Source organism: Pristis pectinata, chromosome 21, assembly GCF_009764475.1.
Source record: "Pristis pectinata isolate sPriPec2 chromosome 21, sPriPec2.1.pri, whole genome shotgun sequence".
NCBI classification, from domain to species: domain Eukaryota; kingdom Metazoa; phylum Chordata; class Chondrichthyes; order Rhinopristiformes; family Pristidae; genus Pristis; species Pristis pectinata.
In genome coordinates this window covers 30,593,455-30,620,369 of record NC_067425.1, presented here as the reverse complement: position 1 = coordinate 30,620,369, position 26,915 = coordinate 30,593,455, and the positions used below count along the sequence as shown (strand labels likewise).

General features: G+C 41.5%; 1 protein-coding gene across 9 annotated transcripts in view; it reads right to left on the bottom strand.

The window, feature by feature from the left end:
* The window catches only part of LOC127581156 (general transcription factor II-I-like), a 124,943-nt gene that overhangs the window by 41,657 nt on the left and 56,371 nt on the right, over window positions 1–26,915 (bottom strand). For all 9 annotated transcript variants that reach the window (XM_052035206.1, XM_052035209.1, XM_052035207.1 and 6 more), the window contains 8 exons: window positions 21,868–21,930; window positions 20,859–20,957; window positions 20,044–20,109; window positions 18,938–19,121; window positions 16,902–16,960; window positions 14,625–14,696; window positions 5,587–5,770; window positions 1,341–1,399 (listed from right to left, as the gene is read on the bottom strand). In XM_052035206.1, the coding sequence (XP_051891166.1) occupies window positions 1,341–1,399; window positions 5,587–5,770; window positions 14,625–14,696; window positions 16,902–16,960; window positions 18,938–19,121; window positions 20,044–20,109; window positions 20,859–20,957; window positions 21,868–21,930 (786 nt within the window). The remainder of the gene's footprint in view (window positions 1–1,340; window positions 1,400–5,586; window positions 5,771–14,624; window positions 14,697–16,901; window positions 16,961–18,937; window positions 19,122–20,043; window positions 20,110–20,858; window positions 20,958–21,867; window positions 21,931–26,915) is intronic.

The following is a 26,915-nucleotide window of genomic DNA, read 5'->3' as shown; positions in this document are numbered from 1 at the left end:
AAGTTACCAAGAAGGCAAATGGAACGCTGGCCTTCATTGCTAGAGGGATTGAATTTAAGAGCAGAGCAGTTATGCTGCAACTGTACAGGGTACTGGTGAGGCCTCACCTGGAGTACTGCGTGCAGTTCTGGTCTCCTTACTTGAGGAAGGATATACTGGCTTTGGAGGTGGTGCAGAGGAGGTTCATCAGGTTGATTCTGGAGATGAGGGGGTTAGTATACGAGGAGAGATTGAGTCACCTGGGACTATACTCGCTGGAATTCAGAAGAATGAGAGGGAATCTTATAGAAACATAAAATTATGAAAGGGATAGATAAGATAGAGACAGGAAGGATGTTTCCACTGGTAGGTGAGACTAGAACTAGGGAACATAGCCTCAAGATTTGGGGGAATAGACTTAGGATGGAGATGAGGAGAAACTGCTTTTCCCAGAGAGTAGTGAATCTGTGGAATTCTCTGCCCAGGGAAGCAGTAGAGGCTACCTCTGTAAATATATTTAAGAGACAGTTAGATAGATTTTTGCATGGTAGGGGAATTAAGGGTTATGGGGAAAAAGCAGGCAGGTGGATCTGAGTCTAAGGCCAGATCAGCCATGATCTTATCTTAGAGTTTTACACTGCAAAGGGAGAAGAACACAGAAAACAAAGTAGAGATCAGTAATAGCAGGGAGACCAGGAGCCACTGAATGACAAGTAGTTTAACATTGCTGGTAAAGACCAGTGAATTAGTACATCTTGGGCTGGTATAAATAGGAGATAAATGAAATCAGAAGTTACAAGAAGGAAATGGAAAGAGGCAGGGAAAAAAAACTGAATACTGGAAATGAGGCACAAGGCTGGAAATAGCTGATTACCTGAAAATGTTCATTTCAATGTCTCCTAAGAAATGAGATTCTGTTCCTCAAGCTATTGTTGAGCTTCACTGAATAGCACAGGAGACCAGAAACAGAAAGGACAGAGAGGATGGGGAATTAAAGTGACAAGCTACTGGAAACTCAGACTGAATGAAGGTGTGCTGCAAAGCAATCACCCAATAGGTGTTTAGTTTCCCCACACAGACAGGACATCATGCATACAGAATGCTCTATACTAATCTGGAAGCAGCACAAGTAAATCACAGCTAATTTTGAAAGTCATTTGATTGCATGGATAGGTGGGTAAAAATCAAACCCTCTATTTCCTACTTGCTAGTATTTGACAAAATTGGCAACATTCTAACAAGGAACAATGATAAATATGATGGATGTCAGAAGTGTATTAACTGTGAAGCATATCTGTTACAAATTGCTGATTAATCTCCCTACAACTGTCTGTACTTCATTTATAATCAGTTGATCTTACCTGTTGGGCTTGATCTCTGCATATTGGCCTCACTTGACTCGTTCACCAGTAGGTCTGATCTAAGAATAAAAATAAATTACATCGTATAGCTTTAAATAAAAATTAAAGTTTATATGTATGTTTCTGAGAAAGGAAAATATCCAGTCTTGAACAAAAAGTTAAGTCCAAAATTTACAAATCAATCAAAACCTTTAATTTGCATCAATTGTTTTATAGGAGGGTTTACTTTGTTGTTTAATCTGTCATTTGAAAGTCCCTCAAAACAACTTTGCTAATCAAAGACTTGGTACAAACATTATCAAAGGGAATTCTAATTAATCTATTTGCTTACAATAGCAGGGAAGTATAACCAACACTGCTAACAATCTAATCATTTTTCTTAGCTTCTCAGGACAAACTGTGAAACAAAAATTTGTACTATCGAGCACTTGGCAAAGCCCGCCCTTTATTAAGCACAGTAGTCTAATGATCATAGAATCATCTTTTCATTGAAATCTGTACCAGAAATGATAGCCATTTACCCATAATTAAAAAAGGATAACTATTTCTCAGCTCAATTCATATCCCTGCAGGTTAAAGCTTTTCAATTGTTTATAATAGTAATTTTTAAATGTAGCTTAAGGTTTCTACCTCCACCACCCTTTCAAGCAGAGTTCCAAACTCCCCTGACTCATCAAATGAAATACGCATTTCTCACATCCCATTTAATTCTTCTCCTAATTAGTTCAATTCTATGCCCCAAGTTACTGACCTTTCTGTTAATGGAAATAGGTACCTTGTTTAACTTATCTAGACCCATCATAATTTTATAAATCATAATTTCATCTCCCCCATCTCCCTTGTTCCAAAGAGAACAAACCAGACCAAATTCTTTCCTCAGAACTGAAATATCCTCTTAAATCTCCCACACAAGTATTCATCACATTCTTTTTGCAATATGGTGATGAGAACAGTATATAGAACACTAGCTGTGGCCTAAGCAATGTTTCATATAGTTCCAGCACAATCCTCCTTCTCTCGTAATCTATACTTGAGCCAATAAATGGAAGCATTTCATAAGGCTTCTTAACATTATCTACCCACACTGTGACCATGAGGGATTTTTGACACACACTCCAAGTTGCTCCTACTTCACAGCACTTCAAAATATGCTACAATTCTGTTCCTCTTCCCAAATTACCTCCCTTCTTCAAATTGAGTCCCAGTTGTTACTTTAGCGGCCACTTACCCAGTCTGTTGAAATTTTCCTGTAGGAACTTCCTTCCCATCAACCACATACGAATTTCACATCATAAATGTGAACCTACACTAAGGTCAGACTTTTACATAAAACTAAAGCAGAAAGAGATCTAGTAGTAAGCCTGCAGAACCAAATTTCCTGCCACCTTTCAGTCATTAGAACTCCAGTCAAATGCTACCCTACCTTGTCCTGATGCAGAGTTTCAATGCAAAATAGCGACAATTCCTCAATCCCTCCCACCCTCCCTCCCCCGCCCCCGCCAAAGATGTTGCTTGACCCACTGAGTTCTATCAGCTGATTGTTTGTTGCTCCAGATTTCAGCATCTGCAATCCTGTGTCTCCATTACCCTACCTTAGCTGTTTTTCTTTAAATCTAACCTGCCACTTTTCCTTGCATTCCTTGTGCTTTTACTTTCTCAATCTGCCATGTGAGACAGTCAACTGCCTTCCTAAAATGCACAGATACAACAAAAAAATGCTCCACCTTTCTTATTATCAAATTTTATCTAGGTCTAGTGACTTACCCATTTTTAAAGGTACTAAGCAACTTAACATGTCCTCTTTCTCCCTGTTTATGCCTTCATCATCCCCATTTTCAATGAAAACCTTAATTCCAAATTTTGTATGTTCTTGGACTGTTATTTTGGTCTTAAATAGGACAATTCTTCCTCTTCCTTCCACGCATATGCAGATGATCTTACAGTTTTCTTTGATATATATATACACATATAAATAATAGTTTTATATTTCTCCACCTTGTGTGCTCCTCGACACCCAAGAAATGGGTGCTTCTCCTGTTTAAAAAAAATCTTTCAACCTTCCCCATAAGCTCCTTGAAAATCTCCCATTTTGATACAGATCGTGGCTGATTTTAGCTTCAAGTAGCTGATTTTAGTTCATTTTTGCCAAATCATTGAGTAAACCTGACCTTGCCCCAATTACCAACTTTTAATCCTGGTCTTTGTCCTTTTCTATAAAGCAGCTATATCTAACCAAATTATTATTATTGTTCCCTATATGCTCTCCTACTCCATTTGCACTTCCCCAGATGATTCCTACACTATCCAATAGTCTCTTGTTGGGCTTATTATGTAGAGATTAAGAAGTCCTCAAATGCACCTCAAGTATTCCAAGTCTTTATTCTGATACTACCCTAGTAAAATACTAGGGTAGTCAAAATCCCCCACAATCAACACCTTGTTACTTCTACACTTCTCAAAAACCATGCTGTGTATTTGCTCTTCCATCTCCTTCTAACTGAAAGGAGTGTAAAACAGGCTTCCAACAATGTGATTGCCCTTTGTTAGTTTAATTCAATTCAAAGGTCCCCCCTTGTTGATCTTTCTAGAACAGCAACCCTTAATGGTTTCTTAATCATTATCGTATCTGCTCCATCCTCTTCTCTCTCCCCTGAAAATCTTGTAACCGGAAATTCTAGCCCTTTAAACCATGCTTTAGTAAATGGCCACTAGGTCACACTCTCAGTTCATTTTTAGGCTTGGATTTCTTGCATTAAAAACAAACAAATTAGCACTGCCAAAGCTGTTTCCAACCACTCACCCCTTCCCCAATCCTGTTTTCTGTCTTCCAAACTCGTGCTTCTGCCTTTGTTTACTAAACTTCCACACCAAATTTTGCCTCTCTCCCTTCTAAAATTGAATTTCATTTTTCCCTGTTAAGTTAAATTCTCCCCAAAGGCACTAGCAAACCTCCCTGCAAGGATACTGTTCCTGAACCAGATGAGGTGCAGCACATCTGGCATGTACGGGTCCTACCTTTCCCAGAACTAGTCCCAATACCACAGGAATCTAAAGCCCTCCATCCCAAACCATTGTTATTCATTTGTGCATAGCTCTGGTAGTAATCCAGATATTACTACCTTCGAAGTCCTGCTCTTTTATCGCTGCACAATCTTGCTGTGGGACTTCATCCATATTTCTGTCTAGACAATGGTACCAATATGGACCACATCCTCTGGCTGTTCACCTACCCCATCTCAGAATATTCTGTAGCCAATGTCCTAACTATTGAATCCCTTATCACTGCAGTGCTTGATTTTGAGAACAGAAAATGGCACACAAGTAAAATATCAGCCACAATCTTATTGAATGGCAGAGCAAAGACAAAGGGCCAAAAGGCCTAACACAAGAAAACAGCAAGAGTAGGCTACTTACCCCTTCAAAACTACTCCATCACTCAGTATGATTTTGGTAGATCTGCCCCATGCCTCAACAACTCTTCTGTGCCACTTCACCACAGCCCTCAATTCACCAATCTTTCAAAAACTTCTCTACCCCCTCTTTAAATATCTTTATGATCTAGCCTCCACAATCCTCCAGGATAGAGAATTCCAGAGATTCACCTTCTGAGAAGAAATCCTTGCACACCTTAAAGGACTGACCTTTATCATGTACCTATGTACACTAGTGAGAACATGCTTCTGCTTCTTGTTACGTTCTCTTAAAGCTTCTACCCACACTCCGTACAGCTGATTCAGCCATGTGTCATCAACTTAACTCTAATTATATTTTCTTGTGGAACCAGTCTCTTCCAGCATTCAGAGCAAGATGCACTCAAGGAATTCCTGTACTACTTGCCTGGTCCTTCTGGTCTGTCCAGTGGTCACCCATTTCCTCCATGTCGGCAAACACCAAGACGTGGGGTGACCACCTTCTGGAGCATGCTAACTATGTACCAGTCAGATTTTCATTTTCCTTCCAATAGGTCTGGTCTGATCCCTGCTAATTGATAGAACTTTAAAATACGAACTTTAGTTTTGTTTAAAAAAACTAGTTCGTAAAGCTGAAAGATTAGCAATCTGAAACATTAGCTGTTCTTTTTCGACAGAATGCCTGACTCGGGAGTAATTCCAGCATTTTCTTGTGGAACCATAGTCTCTTCCAGCATTAAGCATGATTCTTTTGAATCTCTTTTGAATTTCCAGCAGCTGCAGTTTAGGCTTTTAAAGGTTGTATGTTAAAAATGCACCAACAAAAAAAAACCAACCTTTTAATAATAAACTTAATGTGATTACTTGCTTGTAGGATCTTCTCTAGCCTTGGAATTCCATACCAAGAAGGACTTCTGAATGGAATGTTGTCGGGTAAACCTTCCACGTAGAGGTCTTTAGGATAAGATTCAAATCTCCGATAGGGAACAATCATTGCTTGTGTCTGTCCCATGGCTTCAGCTGTAAACAATCACAACATCAGAATTAAAATGAGTAACAAGTCAATTCTGAACATCTTTATTATAGAATCTACTATGATTGGTGTGCTAATCAAGAACATGAAATGTCAGGATTAATTTGCTGAAACCACTTCCAGCAACATTACTGGAATTAGAATTTACTCCACAAGAAAGTGGTTTGTGCTCCTCTCAAACAAGACTATACTGGGATTTGCTATGGCTGAATTCACTTTATTACAATAAACTGGCTCAAAAGCCTTCAATTACAACTTCAAAATGTTACTTCACATTACAGACATACATTTTCATAACTACAAATCTAAAAATCACACCAGGTACTGTATTCCCACTAGTACATCACCAGTTTGATTGTTTTCACACAGCTGAACTTTTGCTATGGACTTTGCTCCATAAAAAGACTTGATTATAAAGGTCAATGAACTCTTCAGTTCCTCGACATTTGTACATAACACGTCAGTTAACTGTACCATTGTCAAAATATGTAAGGGACCAGTGAGTTTTTCTTTTATATGCAAGCTTGGCAGTCTCCCATGGCAATGCACAATGTAGGCTAAACCATAAGCTTTCACTTCCAGTGTGCCATTCTGTTTCCTTGTCACACTCCTCCTCTGCTGGCACGACACTGCAGGTAAAGAAATTGCTCAAGTCCACAGGTGCAAGCAAATTTAAAATAAAAGGTAGAGCTAAACAAAACCATTTGGAGAAATGATCCTGGCGAAGAGTACTGCTACCATTGAAACATGAAATATACCTACTCCTTGGGTAAACCTCACTACCCAAGTCTTGCATCCACATGAAAGCAGTATGACAGTTGAAGCAAATCCTGCAAAAAATGGCAGGCTACAAGAAACATTTCTGATATATTAGTATACTTTCAATATTCTGCCTGAACAACTTAAGTTCAATAAATAGACTGGATTTCTTGCAACAGATAAAGCCAACCATTTAAATGTGGACCAAGATAATTCTACCACACTAAGGGGTATCTTTCATTATTCAAATTAAAATAATTAAACTTCAATAATGTTTGGTAAATTAAGTCAGAATTTGATTTTGGGAAAACATGCTCTCAATTACTTCAACATTTCAGAAGTGCTACATTTGGCATTCTGCTGAAGAATCCTGCAAGAGCTGGAAACGTACTTTAGCTTGTCCTAAAGCTGGTTTGTGCCAAAGGATCCAAAATTCTAAATCCAGACTTGTTACCCAGAAGGTTTGAATGGATGGTTAAGAATGAACACAGAGTGAAACGTGAAGATCTAAGAAAAAATATCAAGGCACGTCATTGCTTTTCTTCATTCAGCATGCTCTAGAGACTTGAGAGAGAGAGGCATTTCCATGAGCCACTAGGCACCATCATGGGACAGGTACCAAAATCACCTTGATTCACATATCAAATCTACACAAAAGAATTTCCATCAAAAGTAGAAGCTTTTGAGAAAGTAGTCCTATTTAGTAATTAGTTGGAAAATGGGCTGGTATGGAATTGTTCAAACAGGCAGAAGACAACACAACTTCCAACCCAAGCACCAATATAATGAAAATATTGAAACCTAGGCACATTTATATAAAGAGCAACAGATTCAGATTCATTCTCAATTGTGGGCCTGATCCAATGTTCTGACTTATGTATAACCATATTTAACAAATGTTATTGAAATAGAAACAGGCAAATATTAGGTCCCACATAACCTTCGATCAATTTTTAGCTCATTTTAACATTAATTAAATGTACAACTTAAAATTTTATACACCACTTTGCAAGCTCTCCTCCTTTGGTGTGTATACATTACCATTTTTATGCTGAGACAACTCAGACCTTGTTTGCTAGTTAAGCTTGTATTTATTTGTCTTTCACACTTAATGCTAAGTAGCAATTTAATAATTACGAAGCTGATAGCCAAATTTAATTAAGTAATCACTGCTGAGTAACGTTATTGATTACCATGCTAATTTCGATGTTATAAAGTACCAATGAGAAAATTACTGAGGTTATTGAATTAATAGCTTTTTACAAATACGGCCAATAAGTTGTAGACAGCTAATTTTACTGAATAGTGTTTCCAAATGCATCAATAACCTCTTGATTTGCATCCACTGGTGCACACCTGATGCTATTAGTTTTGCTAATGTTGTCTTCTCTCCAACAAAGGTTGCTGACCTTAAGTGGAGAATTCTAAATGTGCTCTTTCACATTCATACATTTGAATGACTGGTATTTCAACCAACCCTTTTCTCCAGCTCGATGCTTCTACTCAAAACAAAAGTACTAATCTCATCTTTCCATATTTTCCCAGGATATGCCAAAGCCATTTACTTATGGAAGATTTTTGACCTAGATCAAATGACTTTAGGAAATCTCTCATTGCAGCCAGAGTAACACTTAGTACGAAACCAACTAACATTAAATCTGCAAGCATCTTTTTGCTAACCACCCCAAAAATCACAGTCATATTGAAAAGGAACAATGAGAAAACAAATTGATACTAAAATTAGTCCAAAGGTTTGCTTTAAAATGATGATGATCTTTAACATCTAGGAAATCAGATGCAAAAACGGATTGCAAGTGCACCCAGTGGAACTCTCCCTAATCCTCAAGTAGAAACAACTGCATAAGAGAAGCAGACAAGTCAGCCTCAAGAAATAAGCACATCCTTAAAGTGTCCTGTACAATCCAAATACAAATCTTCAATTCGTGACAAATAACTATGCTGCAACTTTATAAAATACTGATTATGCTGAACACGTGTGCAGTTCTGTTCATTTCACTATAGGAAGGATGTAGTTGTGCTGGAGAGAATGTTGCCTGGACTGGAGGACTTTAATCATAGGGAGAGATTAGATAGGCTGGACTCATTTTTCAATGAGCAAAGTAGACAGAGGTGATCTGATGAAAGTATACAAGAGGAATTAATAGGGTGGCTAGAATCATTTTCCCATGGAAGGGGTATCAAAACCAACAGTACATAGATTTATGGTGAGAGAAAGGAGGTTAAAGAGGATTTGAGGGGAAAGGTCTCCCCCCCACCCCCCCGGCGCACGCACAAAGTGATTGATATCTGGAGCTTGCATAGTCAGATACAATCACCATGTTTAAACAGACATTTAGACGGGCATTTAAATAGGCAAAGCATAGAAGGAGTGCGGGCAAATGGAATTAGTGTGGATAGGAAAAAGGTTGGCTTGGATGTGGTGGGCTGAAAGGCCCGTTGTGGTGAACAACTCTGACTCTATAACCAAGAGCACAACAAGTTGCTGTGTTGTCTATCTGGCCAAATATCAAAGCAAAGATTTGTTCACACAAACAACCAAGATCAACACCATTGTAACAGAAGGTCAGGCAAGGCTCCTGCCATGGTTATTCACACCACGATATCATCTGTCATGACTAGAAATAATTTGCATTATATGCCAGGGATAGTAACTTAACAACATAAAGTCCCGTTGGCTATTAAACGAAAAAAAAATTAACCCAAAATACTGTGAGTGTTGAAAATATGGAATTAAGTGCTGCAAATGTTCAGCATCTGTGGAATTTTTAAGGAAATGACCTTTCAGCATATTTGAAATACCTACTGTTTCCTACTCTCCACAGATGCTGCATGACCTTATCATTTAAAGCATTTTGCATTTTTATTTTAGCTAACAGCCTAACTGTACTGAGCAAAAACATTCTTGCATTATTCAGTCAAATTGGTGAATCCTGCTGTGGGCAAACCACCTAGCAGTTAGTTTCTAAACTAATGCCACCTCAATTAGGAACATGGCCAATGGGAACAAAGGGTAGTTTATTTTATTATAAAGAGGATTTCAGTTACAATTTATTGAAGATCCTGAACCTATTGCTATGTATATAGAATGATATCAATAATTGGTCAAAGTGTAGCCACTCACCGCCCGAGCAAGCAAACCGGCTCGGCGGTCGGGTCGCGCATCGTTGGAGCGGCGAGGCCCAAGATGGCGCTGGGCCTTCGTCTTCCCCAAGCAACAGGGAGAACGCGCGCGGGAAAAGTTTGATGACATAGCGCATACGTCATTTCTGTTTTCGGTGGGCGGGAACCGTTCCTCTTAAAAGGCCCGCGCAAGGTGGGAAAATAAATCAGTTTTGTTCTGCAACTCATCGACTACTGTCTTACTTTCGCATCGCGGTAGCAGTCGCTACATTGGTGACCCCAACGGTCCAAACGGATTTTGGACCCACACAATGGACGATAACGCAGCAGCCAACGCAGCGGCACTCAAGCTGCCCACCTTATGGACACTTCGGCCCCGCGTCTGGTTCGACCAGGCCGAAGCACAATTCAACTCCGGCAGATCACCTCCAACTCCACACGGTATTACCACGTGGTCAGCTCCCTGGACCAGGAGACAGCCGCCCAGGTCGGAGACTTCATCCAGTCTCCTCTGGAGGAAGGCAAGTACCCGGCTTTCAAAGACCTTCTTATTCAGACATTTGGCCTCTCCCGTCGCGAGCGTGCCTCCTGCCTGCTTCATCTCGATGGCCTGGGGGACAGATCCCCATCGGCCCTGATGAACAAGATGCTGGCCTTGGCTGAGGGACACAAGCCCTGCCTGATGTTCAAACAGGCCTTCCTCGAACAACTACCCGACGACATTCACCTGCTGTTGGCCGACGCCGATTTCAGCAACCCACGTGAGGTAGTCGCCTGGGCAGATGTCCTGTGGAAGGCCAAACGCGAGAGCGGGTCGTCCATCAGCCAAATCGCCAGACCGCAGGCCCAACACCTACCTAAACCAGTCCCAGCAACCGAGCCACCACACCCCAGAAACACAGACGACGACACTGAAGACCAGCTGTGTTTCTACAATCAGAGGTGGGGCGCAGAAGCCCGTCGATGCCGCCTACCCTGCAAGTTTCAGGGAAACGCCAGGGCCAGCCGCCGCTGATGGCTACGGCGGCTGGCCACCAACACAGCCTCCTATTCATTTGGGACAAGCAGTCCGGGCATCGTTTCCTCGTCGATACCGGAGCAGAGGTCAGTGTTTTGCCCGACCAGCCGTGACACTCGTAGCAGACAACAGGGTCCCACACTCAAAGCCGCAAACGGCACAATAATACAGGCTTTCGGTACCCGTACAGTTCAATTACAATTTGGCGACACCCATTTTACCTGGAACTTTACCCTTGCCACTTTCGCCCAGCCACTCCCGGAACTGATTTCCTTCGGGCCCACAGCCTGTTAGTTGACCTGTGAGGGAAGTGGCTAGTGCACTCCAGAACTTTTCAAACCTACTCCCTGGGAGAAGCCAGCCCACCAGCCCTGCGCCTGGACTCAGTTTCCCTGTCTGGCAACGAGTTCACCAAGCTCCTAGCCGAGTTACCATCGGTTTTGGCACCTCAGTTTACAAAGTCGATGCCCAAACATAGGGTGCGGCATCACGTCATTACCACAGGGCCACCCCTTCATGCCCGAGCACGACAACTACCACCAGACAAGCTCCGCCTGGCAAAGGAAGAGTTTTGCCACATGGAGGAGCTGGGGATTGTTCGCAGGTCAGACAGCCCCTGGGCCTCCCCCCTGCACATGGTCCCCAAAGCCACCACTGGGTGGAGGCCCTGCAGTGACTACCGCAGGCTGAATGACACCACCACCCCAGACCACTACCCTGTTCCTCACATCCAGGACTTGGCGGCGAACCTACACGAAGCCCACATCTTCTCCAAGGTGGACCTCGTCCGGGGATACCAACAAATCCCGGTCCACCCTGACAACATCCCCAAAACTGCGCTCATCACTCCATTCGGCCTCTTCGAATGCCATTCGGACTTAAGAACGCCGTGCGGACCTTCCAGCAGCTGATGGATGTAGTAGGCCGCGACCTGGACTTTGTGTGCATTTACTTAGATGACATACTAATTGCCAGCCGTGACTGCCAAGAACACCTTTCCCACCTCCGCCAACTGTACTCTCGTCTCAGTGATTTCGGCCTCACTATCAACCCGGCCAAGTGCCAATTTGGACTCGACTGTCGATTTCCTCAGCCACAGAATCACCAGCGAAGGAGCAACACCCCTAAATGCCAAGGTAGACGCTATCTGCCAAGGTAGACGCTATCTGCTGCGCTTTTGATCAGGAACCTATAGCGCTGCACTCGGCAGTTCGGCATTTCCGATACTTTTTAAGAAGGCAGGCCTTTCAATGCTTTCACTGACCATAAGCCCTTGTCCTTCGCCTCCTCCAAGGTCTCCGATCCCCGGTCAGCTCGTCAGCAGCAACGTTTGTCCTACATTTCCGAATTCACAACAGAAATCCAACATGTCTCCAGAAAGGACAATGTCATTGCTGACGCGCTTTCCAGACCGACCATCCACAGCCTGTCCCTGGGTGTAGGCTACACGGCCCTGGTTGACACATAGCAAGCCGACAACGAGCTGCCCAGCTACAGAACTGCAGTCTAGGGCCTGCAGCTCCAAGATTTCTTAGTTGGTCCAGGTCAGCAGACCCTCCTTTGTGACGTCGCAACAGGTCAGCCCCGCCCTATAGTTCTTGCAGCCTGGCAGAAACGTGTTTGACTCGGTACACGGGTTGGCACACCCGTCCATCAGATCAACTGCCCAACTGGTCGCCAGCAAGTTCGTCTGGCACGGCCTGTGCAAACAGGTCAGTGAGTGGCCAGGACTTGTCCGCACTGCCAGACATCAAAAATCCAACGACAAACCAAGGTCTCACTACAGCAGTTCGAACCTACCCGTAGAAGGTTCGACCACATCCACGTCGACCTCATTGATCCTCTGCCAGTTTCAAGAGGAGCCCGGTACCTCTTTACCATCGTGGACCGGTTCACGAGGTGGCCAGAGGCAACCCCTCTATCTGACATCACGACTGATTCCTGCGCCCAGGCGCTGCTCACAACTTGGATCTCGCATTTTGGTGTTCTGGCCCACATCACTTCAGACAGGGGCGCCCAGTTTACCTCCTGCCTCTGGTCTGCATTAGCGAACATGCTAGGGACGCAGCTGCACACCACCACGGCCTACCACCCTCAATCAAACGGGTTGGTGGAACGTTTCCACTGCCATCTGAAATCAGCCCTGATCGCCTGTCTGAAAGGTCCTAACTGGGTCGAAGAACTGTCTCGGGTCCTGTTCGGCATACGCACTGCCCCCAAGGAAGATCTCCACACTTCGTCAGCTGAACTTGTGTATGGTGTGTCCCAGGGGAGTTCATACCCGCTCTTCGGGGCCAAGGGGGACAACCCGCGGCAGTCCTGGAAAGACTGCGCGAGAGGCTCAGCAGCTTGGCACCGATTCCCACTTTGCGGCATGGTCAAGCCCCATCCTGTGAGCCCAAGGAACTACGAGACTAAGTTCGTTTTCGTTCGCAGAGGCACACCCTGGGCACCATTGCAACGACCATACAGGGACCGTTCTGGGTCATCAGGAATAATGAGTCCACCTTTATTTTGGACACTGGGGACAAGGAAGAGGTCTTCATGACGGACCGCCTCATTTAGATCTACAACAAACTGGCCCATTTAGATCTACAACAATCGGTCGAAGTCCCAACACCGTGACGCAGAGGTGGACCTCTTAAGCAACAGCTAGCACAGCCCGCAAACCTTGGGGACTGTATCGCCGGCTCTTTGGGGGGGGGGGGGGGGCAGTGGTTGGTGGTGGTGTAGCGACTCATTATCCAAGCAAGCAAACTGGCTCGGCGGTTGGGTTGCGCGTCGCAGCAGCGAGGCCCAAGATGGCACTGGGCCTTAGTCTTCCCCAAACGACAGGGAGAACCCACGCATGGGAAAAGTTTGATGACATAGCATATACGTCATTTCCGTTTTCAGTAGGCAGGAACCGTTCCTCTTAAAAGGCCCGCACAAGGCAGGAAAATAAATCAGTTTTGTTCTGCAACTCATCGACTACTGTCGTACTTTCGCATCGCGGTAGCAGTCACTACAAAAGTAATTGGAGCAAAAAACTAAGTTAGTAGTGAGAGAAACAGGGTCAAATGTTTTGGGACAAGAACCCTTCTTCAAAACTTAGCACGAAGACAAGTATGTTTTAAATCACAAAGAGAATATTTGTAATAGGGTGCACACCAAAGTTAGAGACAAATTGAAATAAACAAAATTAAAGAAGGGTACAACTACAGGGATTTTAATCTGCAATTGTTAAATGCAATATTAGGTTCCAAGGGTTGTAACATGCCTAGTTGGAAAATGAGGTGCTGTTCCTCAAGCTTAAGCTGGGCATTACCCTCAGGACTTAAAGTTGAGTTTTAACAATTTCATGTAAATCCCTTTCTCCCACTGCAGATGTGACTGTACCATTGTTTCAATTTGCTCCAAATGCTGACTTTTAGAAGTATTTGTTACTTTGACAACTATCACCTTCATCCTATCACTGACACTCTCTGTTCTGAGTCTTACCCCATTTCCAACCTCAAACTTGAAACACAATTGTCTTCTCACTCTTCCAGTTTTGAAGAAGGGTCCTCGATCCAAGATACTGTTTCTCCCCCTCTCCTCCCCCCCCCCCCCCACTGATGCTGAGCACTTCAAGCGTTCTGGGCTATTGTCATTCGAAGTGTTGGGTTTGCTTAAACTTTGTCACAGCTTCAACAGATGTGAACATTATCTCTGGCTGCAATGAGGAACTGGCATTGATGATGGCCGATACGTAGGTGAGGAAAGAATGCCACAAATTGCTTATATTCCACTCCCCCACCTCCAACATGAAATGGCTAAAATCAGTTTACGCAAAAAATCAGTAATGTTAAACTTTTGTAAAAGTCAGCAATTTCAATTTTAAGACAGTGGGTCTAAGTGAAGCAAATTCAAGAAAGAAAATTTGGGGCATTAGGAACAAGTACCATATTTCTTGCTGAAGAGTTCTTCGACCATCCTCCTTAGTTTAGTGATTCTGGTGTTCCACTCTTCTTTTGCTAGAAAATTAATTGTGATCTATTATAATTGCCTTAAACAATTGATCAATAACATACACAAAGCAAAAAAAATTAACATTTGTACCACTTCCTACATAGTTTTTGGTAAAGTATTCACTACATTAAGTCAGAACTAACATTAAAAACCAGCATTTTCCATAAACTGAGAATTGGCAAAATAATAAAAATGGAATCTCGCCATTTATCTGCTTCTGCTTGTCGTATGATCGCCTTTGCCACATTAATGGCCAAGTGATCCATTTTGTTCAAATGGAAGGATCCAATACCTCCCACCACTTTTCAGTGGTTTTCTCAAACTATAGCATGTTTAAACTTAGAAAAGAATTAGGAGTGGTACTGTTGATCCTTCGCTTAAATTTGAGGAAGTTTGGAGTCCATTCATTCAACATTTCCATATGATATAAGCTGACCTTTTTCAGATCCCTTTCAATAACCCTTGAATGCAGAGGAGCAGAGTTGACGACATAGTAATGTTTTTCTTTTCTTTTTAATTGAAGAAATATCAGTCCAGTATTTTTTTTGAAGTTTTTGGTTTTTTTTGGTTTATCATCAAATTTTTTTTGATTTGGGGGGTTCTTTCATATAATTAAATTTCATTTCTTCTGAGAATAAATCTTTGGAACACTTACAAAATGCTGTGGAAGTGTCTTTGATTTTTTTTCCAAAAGGGCAAAGGCATAGACAGATTCTTCATAAGGTGAAAGGTCACCACAAGAGGATAGGAATAAGGAGTTGAGGTTATAAATCTTATTAAATGGCATACTTAATTGGCTAACTGACCCACACTTGTGACTATTTCGTATGTTAATATGATAAAAGTTCCTTTGAGTAATAATTGTTTTATTTTCAGTTTAAATCTATTTGAAGTTTCCAATGGAGACCACTTAAAACTAACAATGGCAAGCCGTTGAAGGCTGTCAGGGCATTCTGGGTGTAGAGTCACCCAAGGCCTATTTGCTGCCCGATCTGCCCCAGAGGACACACTCTGCAAAAGGACAAATCCGGGCAAACAGAGATTACAGGTAATGAATCTGACCAGTAGGCTGATCCAGCAAAATCTGATCTCAAATTGGACAGCAGTTCTTTAACAACACAGCTAAAAGTACTATGGCCATGCACAGAGAACCAAAGAACCAACCGCAATACAAATGCCAGTTTTACAGAATAATCCAATTATTAGCTTTTTTTTTATTTTAATCTATTTTCTGTTACTCTAATTTCTGTCTTTTCATGTTAGAAAAATGTACTTTCATTTAACCTTTTTTTGGCAATGAGGTTTGCTCAGCAAAGGGGTTAAACAATTTGAATTATAAATAAGAAAACATGAAATCACACTGGAAAGACCAATGAAATAAGATCTGTACACAAGTATAAATGGCAATTAAATATTGATTATTACATATTTAGACACAAGAGAACCTCAAAAGACAAGGAGAGTGGTGGCATGCAAGACTGGAAGATCCTATCAAAACTCTGGGCAAAGGAGGAAGTGTGGCATACTCAATATCATAATGGATGGGAATCCATTGTTAACGAGAAAAGGTAATTTTGTAAACTCTGGTATAGAGGGTGATGATAGAGCAGATTAGGCAATGACAGAAATTGAGAGAGGAATGCAGTCTTTAGATGGAGTAGAGTTAGAGATTGTAGTTACTCAACAAGTTATCCCCAGAATCCAGGACCCAAGTGAAAAGGAATTCACCATTAAGAGATATAGTGGTATTCAAATATGACCGTATATTAAGAAAATTCTCTAGATTATGGAAACTCTAGAACTACAGGAAACTGTTCAACATATCCAATAAAACTGGAGACATACAAGAGATGACATGAAACTCAAACACAGTCAACCCTGAAGAAAATAACAGACTTCAGGAAGGCATAAGTAGACCATAGAAATCAGATGCATGGCAAGATATCACTAATCCAATAACAACCAGTAAATACAATTATTAAGCCAAGGAGCTGAAGATTCAAAGGCCATAAAAACTGCAATGAAAAACTATGCAAAGCTGCAAGCAGGAGAGTACTGCATGGGACAGTGGCAGCCATCATAGAAAGAACATTGCCTTTTCTGTACTGAAATATTGCACTACGGCATTGACCTAATGGAGGTATAAACCATCCAGAATGCTGTGTTTCAGTTATTAAATACTATTACACACACAAAGTCTGAACGCTTACCTCCTGGAACCACTTTGTCTGGAGTTGTTTCTTCACGCTCATTAGTTAACAGTTCTGGTCTACAGAACAAAGAAAAATTATGATTTCTAACACACCTCAGGTTGCAGCACTGCATGAAACAACTGCAGACTGAATATTTTGTTATACATTGGAAAAATATAGCCCAGTAACTACCATATTAAATTATGCTTTTTTAAAGAAAAACACCATTACAATTTATTTGATATGAGTTTCTTTGAAATAAGTTTTACCTTTAGAAGTGTTTATTTGTTTTAGCTACATTACAAAAAAACATTTGCATGTCTACAAAAAAAATTATTTGGTGCAACAGGTGAAAGTTACCAGATACTGAAAGGTCTAGATTGTGTGGACACGAAGAGGATGTTTCCATTAGTAGGAGAGTCTAGGATCCGAGGGCACAGCCTCAGAATAAAGGGACATCCCTTTACAACTGAGATGAGGAGGAATTTCTTCAGCCAGAGGAGGTGAATCTGTGTGATTCCATGCCACGGAGGGCTGTGGAGTGCAAGTCACTGGATGTATTGAAGGCAGAGATTGATAGGTTGTTGATTGGTAACGAGTTACAGGGAGAAGGCAGGAGAATGGGGTTGAGAAAAAAAATATCAGCCATCATTGAATGGTGAAGCAGACTCGATGGGCCAAATTGCCTAACCCTGCTCCTATATCTTACAGTCATTATGGTAAATGACAAAAAACTGATTTGTAGTAATGAAAAGCAGAAGACAGTTCAGGATTCTAATTTCCTATGTCAAGCTTTTGATTGCAATTGTGCTATGCTGCTGAAGAAAGACCTGTTTCACCAAGCCATCGTATCATTTACTGCCTTTCCCCACACACGTTACAATATTAATTCTTTTGCACAAAAAACAAAAGGGTACTTGCATTAAAATACAAAATCACCAAAATGGTATGAATTCATGTCAATCTATTATTATTTTACATTTTATGGGGAGGCTAGACAAGTAAATGAAGGGTTGAGGGTTATGCTGAGATTGTGACGAGAGGAGTATATAACACTTAGGCCAAATAGCCTGCTTCGGCACCATATATCCTACATAATCCCACATAAAGGATCGATTTATTTGCTATACAAAACAGAGGAAAGTCACAAACTCAAATGATATCAAATGAACACCTGTGGTGAAACAATGCACTGTCCAGGAGTTTGAAAAAAATGTCAACAAGGTCTGAGTACCAAAGGGAGTGATACAGTGGCAGAGCAGACAGCACTTCTGCCCCTTAGCTCCAGCAAGCTGGATTCAATCCTGACCTCTGGTGCCGTATGTGCGAAGTTTGCACACCTTCTGACCATGAAGGTTTCTGCCAGGTGCTCCACTTTCTTTCCACATCTGAAAAATGTGCTGGTAGGTTAATCAGCTAATGCAAATTTACCCCCATGTGTGGGTAAATGGCAAAAGAATTAAAGGGAATTAGATGACCTTGCAAGAGAACAAATTGCATGGCCACAGGGATATAAGTGGTGAATTGGACTGATAGAATTGGTCTGTTGGGAGACAGCATTGACTTATGTATTTATTATAACAAGTGAGAACATGTGATTACTTCAACACAGAAACCAAGTTTAGAAACTTTAGACTGTGAATAATGTAAATGTGGGTAGCCTGGAAGCACAGAAGAACTGTCTTAGAGCCCAAGATAAATAGTAATAGTTAATGGATCCGCTATACGGAAATACAAACAAACAAATGAAACTTTAAGAACCATGCAAATGTTTCAGAGATATTTCAGCAACCATCTTCAATACAAAAAACCCAAAAATATTGCTACATATTTCCACCCCCCAACCAATAAATTTCAATGATGGCCAGAAGTACAAGACTGATGTTTGATGCATTATGGAAAATGTAAAGGACTTGCACTTAAATAACACTGCTCAAAATCCAGCCAATAATTCCAGCCAATAAACTAAGAAAACTAGGGTGTAATTTAGAGGCCAATAAGATCTAACAAAGCACCTGTCTTGCCATTAAATCAAACTTTTACTAAATCCATACCTTTTTATAACAAACTTTATCCTGTCTTTTGCTAGAAGTATCCTTTCTAATCTTGGAATTCCATAGGTGGACGGCCTCCTGAATGGAATCCCCTCAGGTAAACCATCAACACAAAGATCTTCAGAATTGGACTGGAAGAGTGGATACGGGATCACAACTGGTCCAGTAGCTAGAGTTGCTTGAGCTAAAAGATTACACAATGTTAAAATTTAGAGCCCATTACAACAGCTTCTTGCAATACTGCTCTATATTCCTTGCACTCCACTTTGCAATGAACATATTTTAATACGAAGTGTTGAATGGGAGGATTACCAAATTGCAGAATGTTATTTCTTAATGGAAAACTTGGGAAAGGAGACTTCCTTTGATATATGTTTATGACATCCTGAGAAATCCTTATCAAACCCTCCTAATTCTCATAACAGAGAATGATACTACAGAACAAAGCAAGCCGACTTGAAACTGGCTTGAAATTTTACTGGAATTTGGTGTTTTTCTAATCCACAGGGTCTAATATTTGTGGGGTTCGAAACCAGTAGTTAATGACTCCCATATTTAAGTGCCCTCAGATATTCAATACAATAATAAATGTGAAAGTTACAGATTATTAACAATGAGAAATGCAATTAAACTCTGACTAAAACAAAGTTGTAGTCTTTGTTCTCTGTGCTGTTCATGCACAATACCCTCCCAAAACCTTTGTATGGTAAAACTCCAATAATCCAATAGCCAAAAGCCAGAAAATCTGCTAGTGTGGCACTGCCAAAGTTCCAAGGAGTTTCTGGAGTCTTACTGTATTAGCAAAGAAGATGCAGGGAATAAATCATTTAATATACAATAAAGAAAAAAGCTAGCTATTTCCAATAACAAGGAAGGGATATATGATTTGGTACTTATAGTGCACACAAATAGAAAGGCATTTGCCAAAATATGTCCAACCTACATTTAAGCAAATAACTGTATGATACAAGCAAACACATAGTACAGATAATTAACCATTAGGTCCACCTCATCCTAACGTGAATTGGTTTATAAATCCTTATGTCTAAAAAAAATTAGCACTTATCTGGTTGGCACTTTACAAAAGATTTAACTAAAACAGTTACCATATTTCCTTTCAAAGAGTTCTTCCACTTGTTTTCTTAAATCAGTAATTCTAGCATTCCATTGTTCTGCATTTAAGAAAAGGTTTTTAAATTAATGGAAAAAGTTCAATACTGTATATTGCTGGATGCAAATAGTTATAACTAACACCCAGATATAGTAAATTCTGTTGATTAATTTACATATAGCAATGATGACTACAAGCAGTACTGAAGGCAAAAACTTAAACCTGATTGTGTCAAATGTTGCATATGAACAAGAATACAATACTGCTAAAATACATCCACAGTGAACTTCATGACACTGACAAAAGAAATTAAATATCTGGTTCCAACACAAATATTTTATAATTAAAATTCCAAATAATGTTGTATTTGTAATTGAGGTGTTAAATCAAAGTGGTAATCTCTACCTCATTTCTTTCCTTAAAATCAGCCAAATTGAATATTCTGAACAGAAATTGCTTATAAACCATCTCACTTAACACAAATTAATTTTCCTTGGAAACTACTGGATTTAAAAACCTAATCAAGGTAAAATAAGATGTCTATAATGTACAACGAGGATAGGTTGCCAGTGAATGATGCGTGTTCAGTTAGCAAAAATCTAACTAAATTTGCAAAAACAAATATTTTGTTTATTTTTGGAAATGGGGAAATCGAAATTCACAATACTGACATTTAAATATTAAAATATACAATTCAACTTCTGCATAATCATGGGATACATAGCATCCAGCAAGACTCTGATGCCTAGACCTATTTCTCAAGCAATTGAAACAGACCTTTCCAGGAGATTGAAATGGTACTTAACTCACCAAAATTGAATTCCCTACTTTTCCGCTTCACTGTGGCCCCAGCATCCGTCGACTGTACAGTAGCCTTTGGTCGCTTATTTGGTGGGAAATATTCATCATCTGAAAACAGAAAATGCAGCTTTATAAACTTTTCTATGTTATTCATGAAAGTGTAAACCAAAAATGGCCCCTCATACTCTTCCAAACAGCCCTGTGCAGAGTGCCTTTTGGTTTCAAGGGTCCAATAACACTGTAATTTTGCTGATGCATTCACAATAGAAGTACAGACCACCCCCCACCCCATTTTTACAGATGTCCACATGTCAGAAAATACACAAAATCAGTCCATACAATATTGTAATGAATGGTGCTGATGAGGGCCAACTAACATCAACATTTATTGATGGTCTTCCCCTGCCTAGTTACAATGGTACAGAATAAGGATGCCCCATGCTTAATGGCTTGTTCCGATGGCCTTGAGGTGCCACTGGATGTTACAAACCGGTAGCCTGTATTCTTGAGATAACGGGGTCTAATTACTGAGATTTTTCTGTTATCTCAATTAAATGCCATCTCTGCCACAAGATAGATCCTAACATAGTTTAAAAGCTTTCACCTGTGCTACTTTCATTCAGAAATACTTTCCCCATAAAGAAAATCAAAGCTTAAAAACTAGAAGAATAAAGCATGTAAGTTTAAAAAAAAGCACTTGATTTGTTATTTTCAATTAAAACTTTACATTATGAAATAACAGAATTTTACATTTCCAATGTAATTTGCCTAAATTTGAGGGTAAAGTGCACCAGGGTCAGGAATGTAGGAACAAAAAAATTGAAAGAAAAGTACAAGTAGCTCCAAAATTCAAGTTCACCAACCATCTGGCCACCCCCTCCCACAGAGACACATACAACTGTTTTGGATTATAATAGGAGAAACCAGAACTGAATACCAACTTAACTAAACATTCAGCTATAATCATTACTATGATTTCTGTGGAGACTACCAAATAAGTTAAAGACCCAATGCTTGCCTTCAATAGTAACTTCTACTTCTGGGTCTTCACTAGTTTCAGAATGCTCTTGCTGAGTTGAATCTAAGGAATACAAAACAAAATGTTAATCATTTAAAGAAAAAAAATGAAATGAAGCTAATTTATATTCATAAAGCATTTTTTTTTAACAAGTAACGCATGGCACCTTACATGGCCATGGGATGTCAAAAAGTATTCCACAATTGAGTAAAGCTTTTTGCTCAAATAAGGTCACCTTTTATTTTTATGTTTCAATAGGTCTACGGAAATATTTAAAAATAATTGAAAATTAACTGCAAATCTCAATGTCAAGCATCAGAGTACCAACATATTTGAATGGCCTCATGGAAAACATTGCATTTTTAAAATTTTCAGTGATCAAATCCCTCTGTAGCATTGGCCTCAGCTGTTAAGCTCCCTAGTCTTATTACCCTCAGACTTTATGATAGACACTGCATCAATAACACGTTCCTTGAATTTTCCATGTCCAAAAAAAAACCACAATTATTAAATTTGAATTTATCCTACACTTCGTGAAATTATTATTTAAAGCTCTATTCAACACAAATGTCAGTTGATTTGTTACTTTCAAGTTTGTACTGCTTTTTCAAAATACTGAACTAATTGCCCCTCATTCCTATGCAGTCTTTTAAAATAGCCCTTGTTTCACTGAGTGGTGCATGCATTGAAATATATCATAATGCTTTAGTGTAGGGGTATATAATAACTGCTTTAGGACAGATCAAGGCAGGCTCTGCAACCATTTTACATTTGTAGAGGACTCAAAGCAATAGGTGCAAATGAAACTTTTCCAATTAAAGCAATCCTAAATGAAAATAATAACTGCAGACACTGGAAATCTGAGAAACAAATGCTAGAAAAACCTCATCAGGTCAGGCAGCATTGGTGGAATGGGAAACAGCACTTCAGGTTTGGGACTCTGAGTTCTGATGACTAGTCTCAGACCTGAAATGTTAAGTTCCTCTTTTCACAGATGCTGCTGACCTGCACTTTAAACTCTCAAAGGGTAAAGTAGCTGAGTAACAACAATTCCAGTAACCAGAGAATAAAGCTCAAATCTCATCACAGCAAATTCAATGATGCTAAAGGGCTTCTGAAGTGGTGGAAAAACATGCGTGCAAAAGGCTGAAGAGTACGAACAGTGTTTATCCAGAAGTGCAGAATAAATGATCCACCTCAGCTTTCTCCTGAGATTCCCACGATCACCAAAGCCAGCCTCCCATCCAATTCTTTGCCATGATACCAAGAAGCTGTTGAAAGGCTGCAGGACCAAACAATATCCCAACTGCAGTACTCTAGAACTAGCTGTACCACTAGTCAAGCTGTTTCAATACAGTTACAACACTGGCATCTAGCCAACAATGTGGAAAATTGATACGGAGATACAAAAGACTACAGATGCTGGAATCTGGAGCAACAAACAATCTGTTGCAGGAACTCAGCAGATCAAGCAGCAAATGTGGGAGGAAAGGATATTTTGGGTCGAAACCCTGCATCAGGACTGAGAGTGAAGAGGCATGATAGCCAATATAAAAAGGGGAAGGGGAGTGGTGAGACAGGAGCCCGAGGTAATTGGTGGACTGAGGAGGGGTACAAGATGACAGGCAGTTTGTGCCACGTAGAGGAGGGGAGCAGGAGTGGTGCTGGATTAACAGTGGCAGGTGAATGATAGAGGGAGGGCAAGCACACAGGAGGGAGCCTTAATATATTGAAAAGTAGATGGAACAAGGCGCGGGGGGGGGGGGGGGGGGGGTGTGTGTGGTGGAGAAGGAGTGTGGGGTTGGAAAAAGGGGAGCTTGAAGATTGGAGTCAGCTGCTGGACAGAGCTAAACAGGAACACAAACAGCTACCAGTGCAGACTCTAATAATTAAAAGGAGGTAAGAATGAGAACGACTAGAAGAGAGATGAGTGGCAATTGGAACCAGTTTTTTTTTTGGGGGGGGGGGGGGGGGAAGGGGGCTTGTAGGTGAAAGGCAACATAAATGGAAGGACCAAAGGATCAGAAGGGGGGGAGGGGGGGTGAAAACAATCCACCAGAGCAGAAGGGTTACCTAAAATTGGAGAACTCAATGTTGATGCCATTGGGTTGGGTTGTAGTCTACACAAGTGGAATACGAGGTGTTGGTCCTCTAGTTTGTGTTGGGCCTTACCCTGGCAGTAGAGGAGGCTGAGGATGAACAGGTTAGTGTGGGAATGGGAATTGAAATGGCATGAACTGGGAGTTCAGGATGGCCATTGAGGACTGAGCATAGGTGCCCTGCAAAATGGTCACCCAGTCTGCGCTTGGTATTGCCAACGTAGAGGAGGCTACTTCAGGAGCACTGAATTCACTAGACAAGGTTAGAAGAGGTGCACATGAACCTTTGCCTCACCTGGAAGGGCTGTTAGGTCCCTGGATGGTAGGGGAGGGAGGGAGGAGGTGCAAGGATGACTTACATCTCCTGCAACCCAGGGGAAAGTGCCAGGGATCAGGGAAGGGTGGGTGGGGAGGGATGAGCATACCAGGGAGTCACAGAGGGAGTGTTCCCTGCAGAAGGCAGTAAGATATAGGGAAGACAAGATATGGCTGGTGGTGGGATCTCGTTGGAGCTGGCGGAAATGACAAAAAATGATATGCAGGATGCAGAGGGTCATAGGGTAAAAGGTGAGGATGAGGGGAACTCTGTCTCTGTTGTGTCTGGAGGGAGGCAGGTGAGAGCAAAAGTACAAGAAACAAAGGAGTTGCAAGAGCGGGCTCCATCAACTACAGCAGATGGGAAGTTGCGCTTCCAGAAAAAGGACATTTCAGGTGTCCTGGAATGAAAAGCCTAATCTTGAGAGCAGATGTGACGGAGACACAGAAACTGGGAGAAAGGAAAAGTATCCTTACAAAAGACAGGGTGGTAAGAGGTGTGATGCAATTAGCTGTGGGAGTCAGTGGGTTTATAGTAAGTATCAGTGGATAGTGCGTCTTCTGAGATGCAGACAGATCTAGAAAAGAGAGAGAAAAATGTCATAAATGGTCCAGGGTGGAAGTCAGTGGCAAAGGTGAGAAAATTGATGAGTTCTGCATGGGTGCAAGAAGCAACACAAATGTAGTCATCAATGTAACGGAGAGAGTAGGGAGTGGTACTGGAGAAAGTCTGGAACAGGAACCATTCCATATAGCCAACAAAAAGACAGGCATAGCTGGGGCCCATATGGGTAGGAAACAGGAGGTATCCAAGAGCTTTCGGATCGGAGAGCTTTCAGATCCAAGATCCGAAAATTGGTATGTTCTGTTCACAAAATGCAGGATAAAAGCTGTCATCACCAGTGACATCAAGCAGTGCTTACTCATCAATGACTTACTTAACACACGATTTTAGTTCTGCCAGGACTACTCGGCTCCAGGTAGCATCACAGCTTTGGCCCAAACATGGGTCAAAGAGCTCAATTCTGGAGACTAAGAGAGAGTGATTGCCCTTGACATCAAGGCAGCATTTGACCAAGTGTGGCATCAAAGTGTCCTGGTAAAACAATTCATAGGCAAAGGGAAAACCTTGCATAAACGAAGATGGTTTAGATGTCAGAGGTCAATTCCCAGCCAAGGACATCACTGAAAGAGTTCCTCAAGGCATTGTCATAGCCCCAACCACCTTCAGCTGCTTCATTAATGATCTTCCACACTGTCAGGTAGATGTCAGTGTTGTAGCTGTACTGGAATAGCTTGGCCAAGGGCACAGCAAGTCGTGGAGCGCAGGTCTTCTGAACTATTGCTCGAATGTTGTCAGGGCCCATGGCCTTTGCTGTATCCAATGCCTTTAGCCATTTCCTGATATCACATGGAATGAATTGAGTTGGCTGAAAACTGGCATGTCATGCTGGAAGCTGAGATGGGTCATCTACTTGGTGTTTCTGGATGGAGATTCTTGCAAATGCTCCAGCTCTCTCTTTTGCACAGATGTGCTAGGCTCCCCCATTACTTAGAATAGGGATATTTAGAGAGTCTCCTCCTCCAGTGAGTTGCTTAATTGTCCATCACCATTCACAACTGGATGTGGCAGTACCGCAGGGCCTAGAGATAAGTGATCCAACAATCAACTGATCAGACCTGTCTATTGCATGCTGTCAATGTTGTTTGGCAAGAAAATAGTCCTGTCTTGTAGGCTTACCAGGATGATTCCTCATTCTGAGCCGTATCTGATGTGGCTCCTGGCATGCCCTCCTGCACTCTTCATTGAACAAGGGTTGATCCCCTGGTTTGATAGTGATTATAGAGTGGCATCAGGCCATTAGGTTTCAGATGTGATTGAGTACAATTCTCCTGCTGCTGATGGCCCACAGTGCCTCATGGATGCCCGGTCCCGAGTTGCTAGATGTGTTTGCAATCTGCCCATTTAGGATGGTGGTAGTACCACACAACATGAACTGTATTTTCACTGTGAAGATGGGATTTCATCTCCACAAGGACTATGCAGTGGTCACTCCTACCAATACTGCAGTGGACAGATGGATCTGCCACAGGTAGATTGGTGAGCAGTCCATCAAGTAGGTTTTGCCCTCATTAGTTTCCTCAACACCTGCCCCAGACCCAATCTAACAATGACGACTTTTGACCAACTCGGTTAGTAGTGGTGCTACCAAGCTATCTTGGTAATGCACATTGAAATACCCCATCCAGAGTACATTTGGCTGCTCTCAGTGCTTCCTCCAAGTGGCATTCAACATTTTGATTCATCAGCCAAAGGGGGATGGAAGACAGTTATCAACAGAAGGGTTCCTTACCCAAGTTTAACCTGATGCCATGAGATTTCATGGGATCCAGTGTCAGTGTTGAGGACTCCAAGAGCAGCTCCCTCCTGACTATATACCACTATGTCACTGCCTCTGCTGGAGCATCTGCTGTGAGTGAGACAGGACATACCCAGGGATGGAGATGGTGGTGTCTGATCGTTGATTGTAAGACATGATTTCATGAGTACAACTACATCAGGCTGTTACTCAACTAGAATGCGAGACAGCTATCCCAGTTATAGCACAAACCCTCCCCAGATGCTGGTGAGGA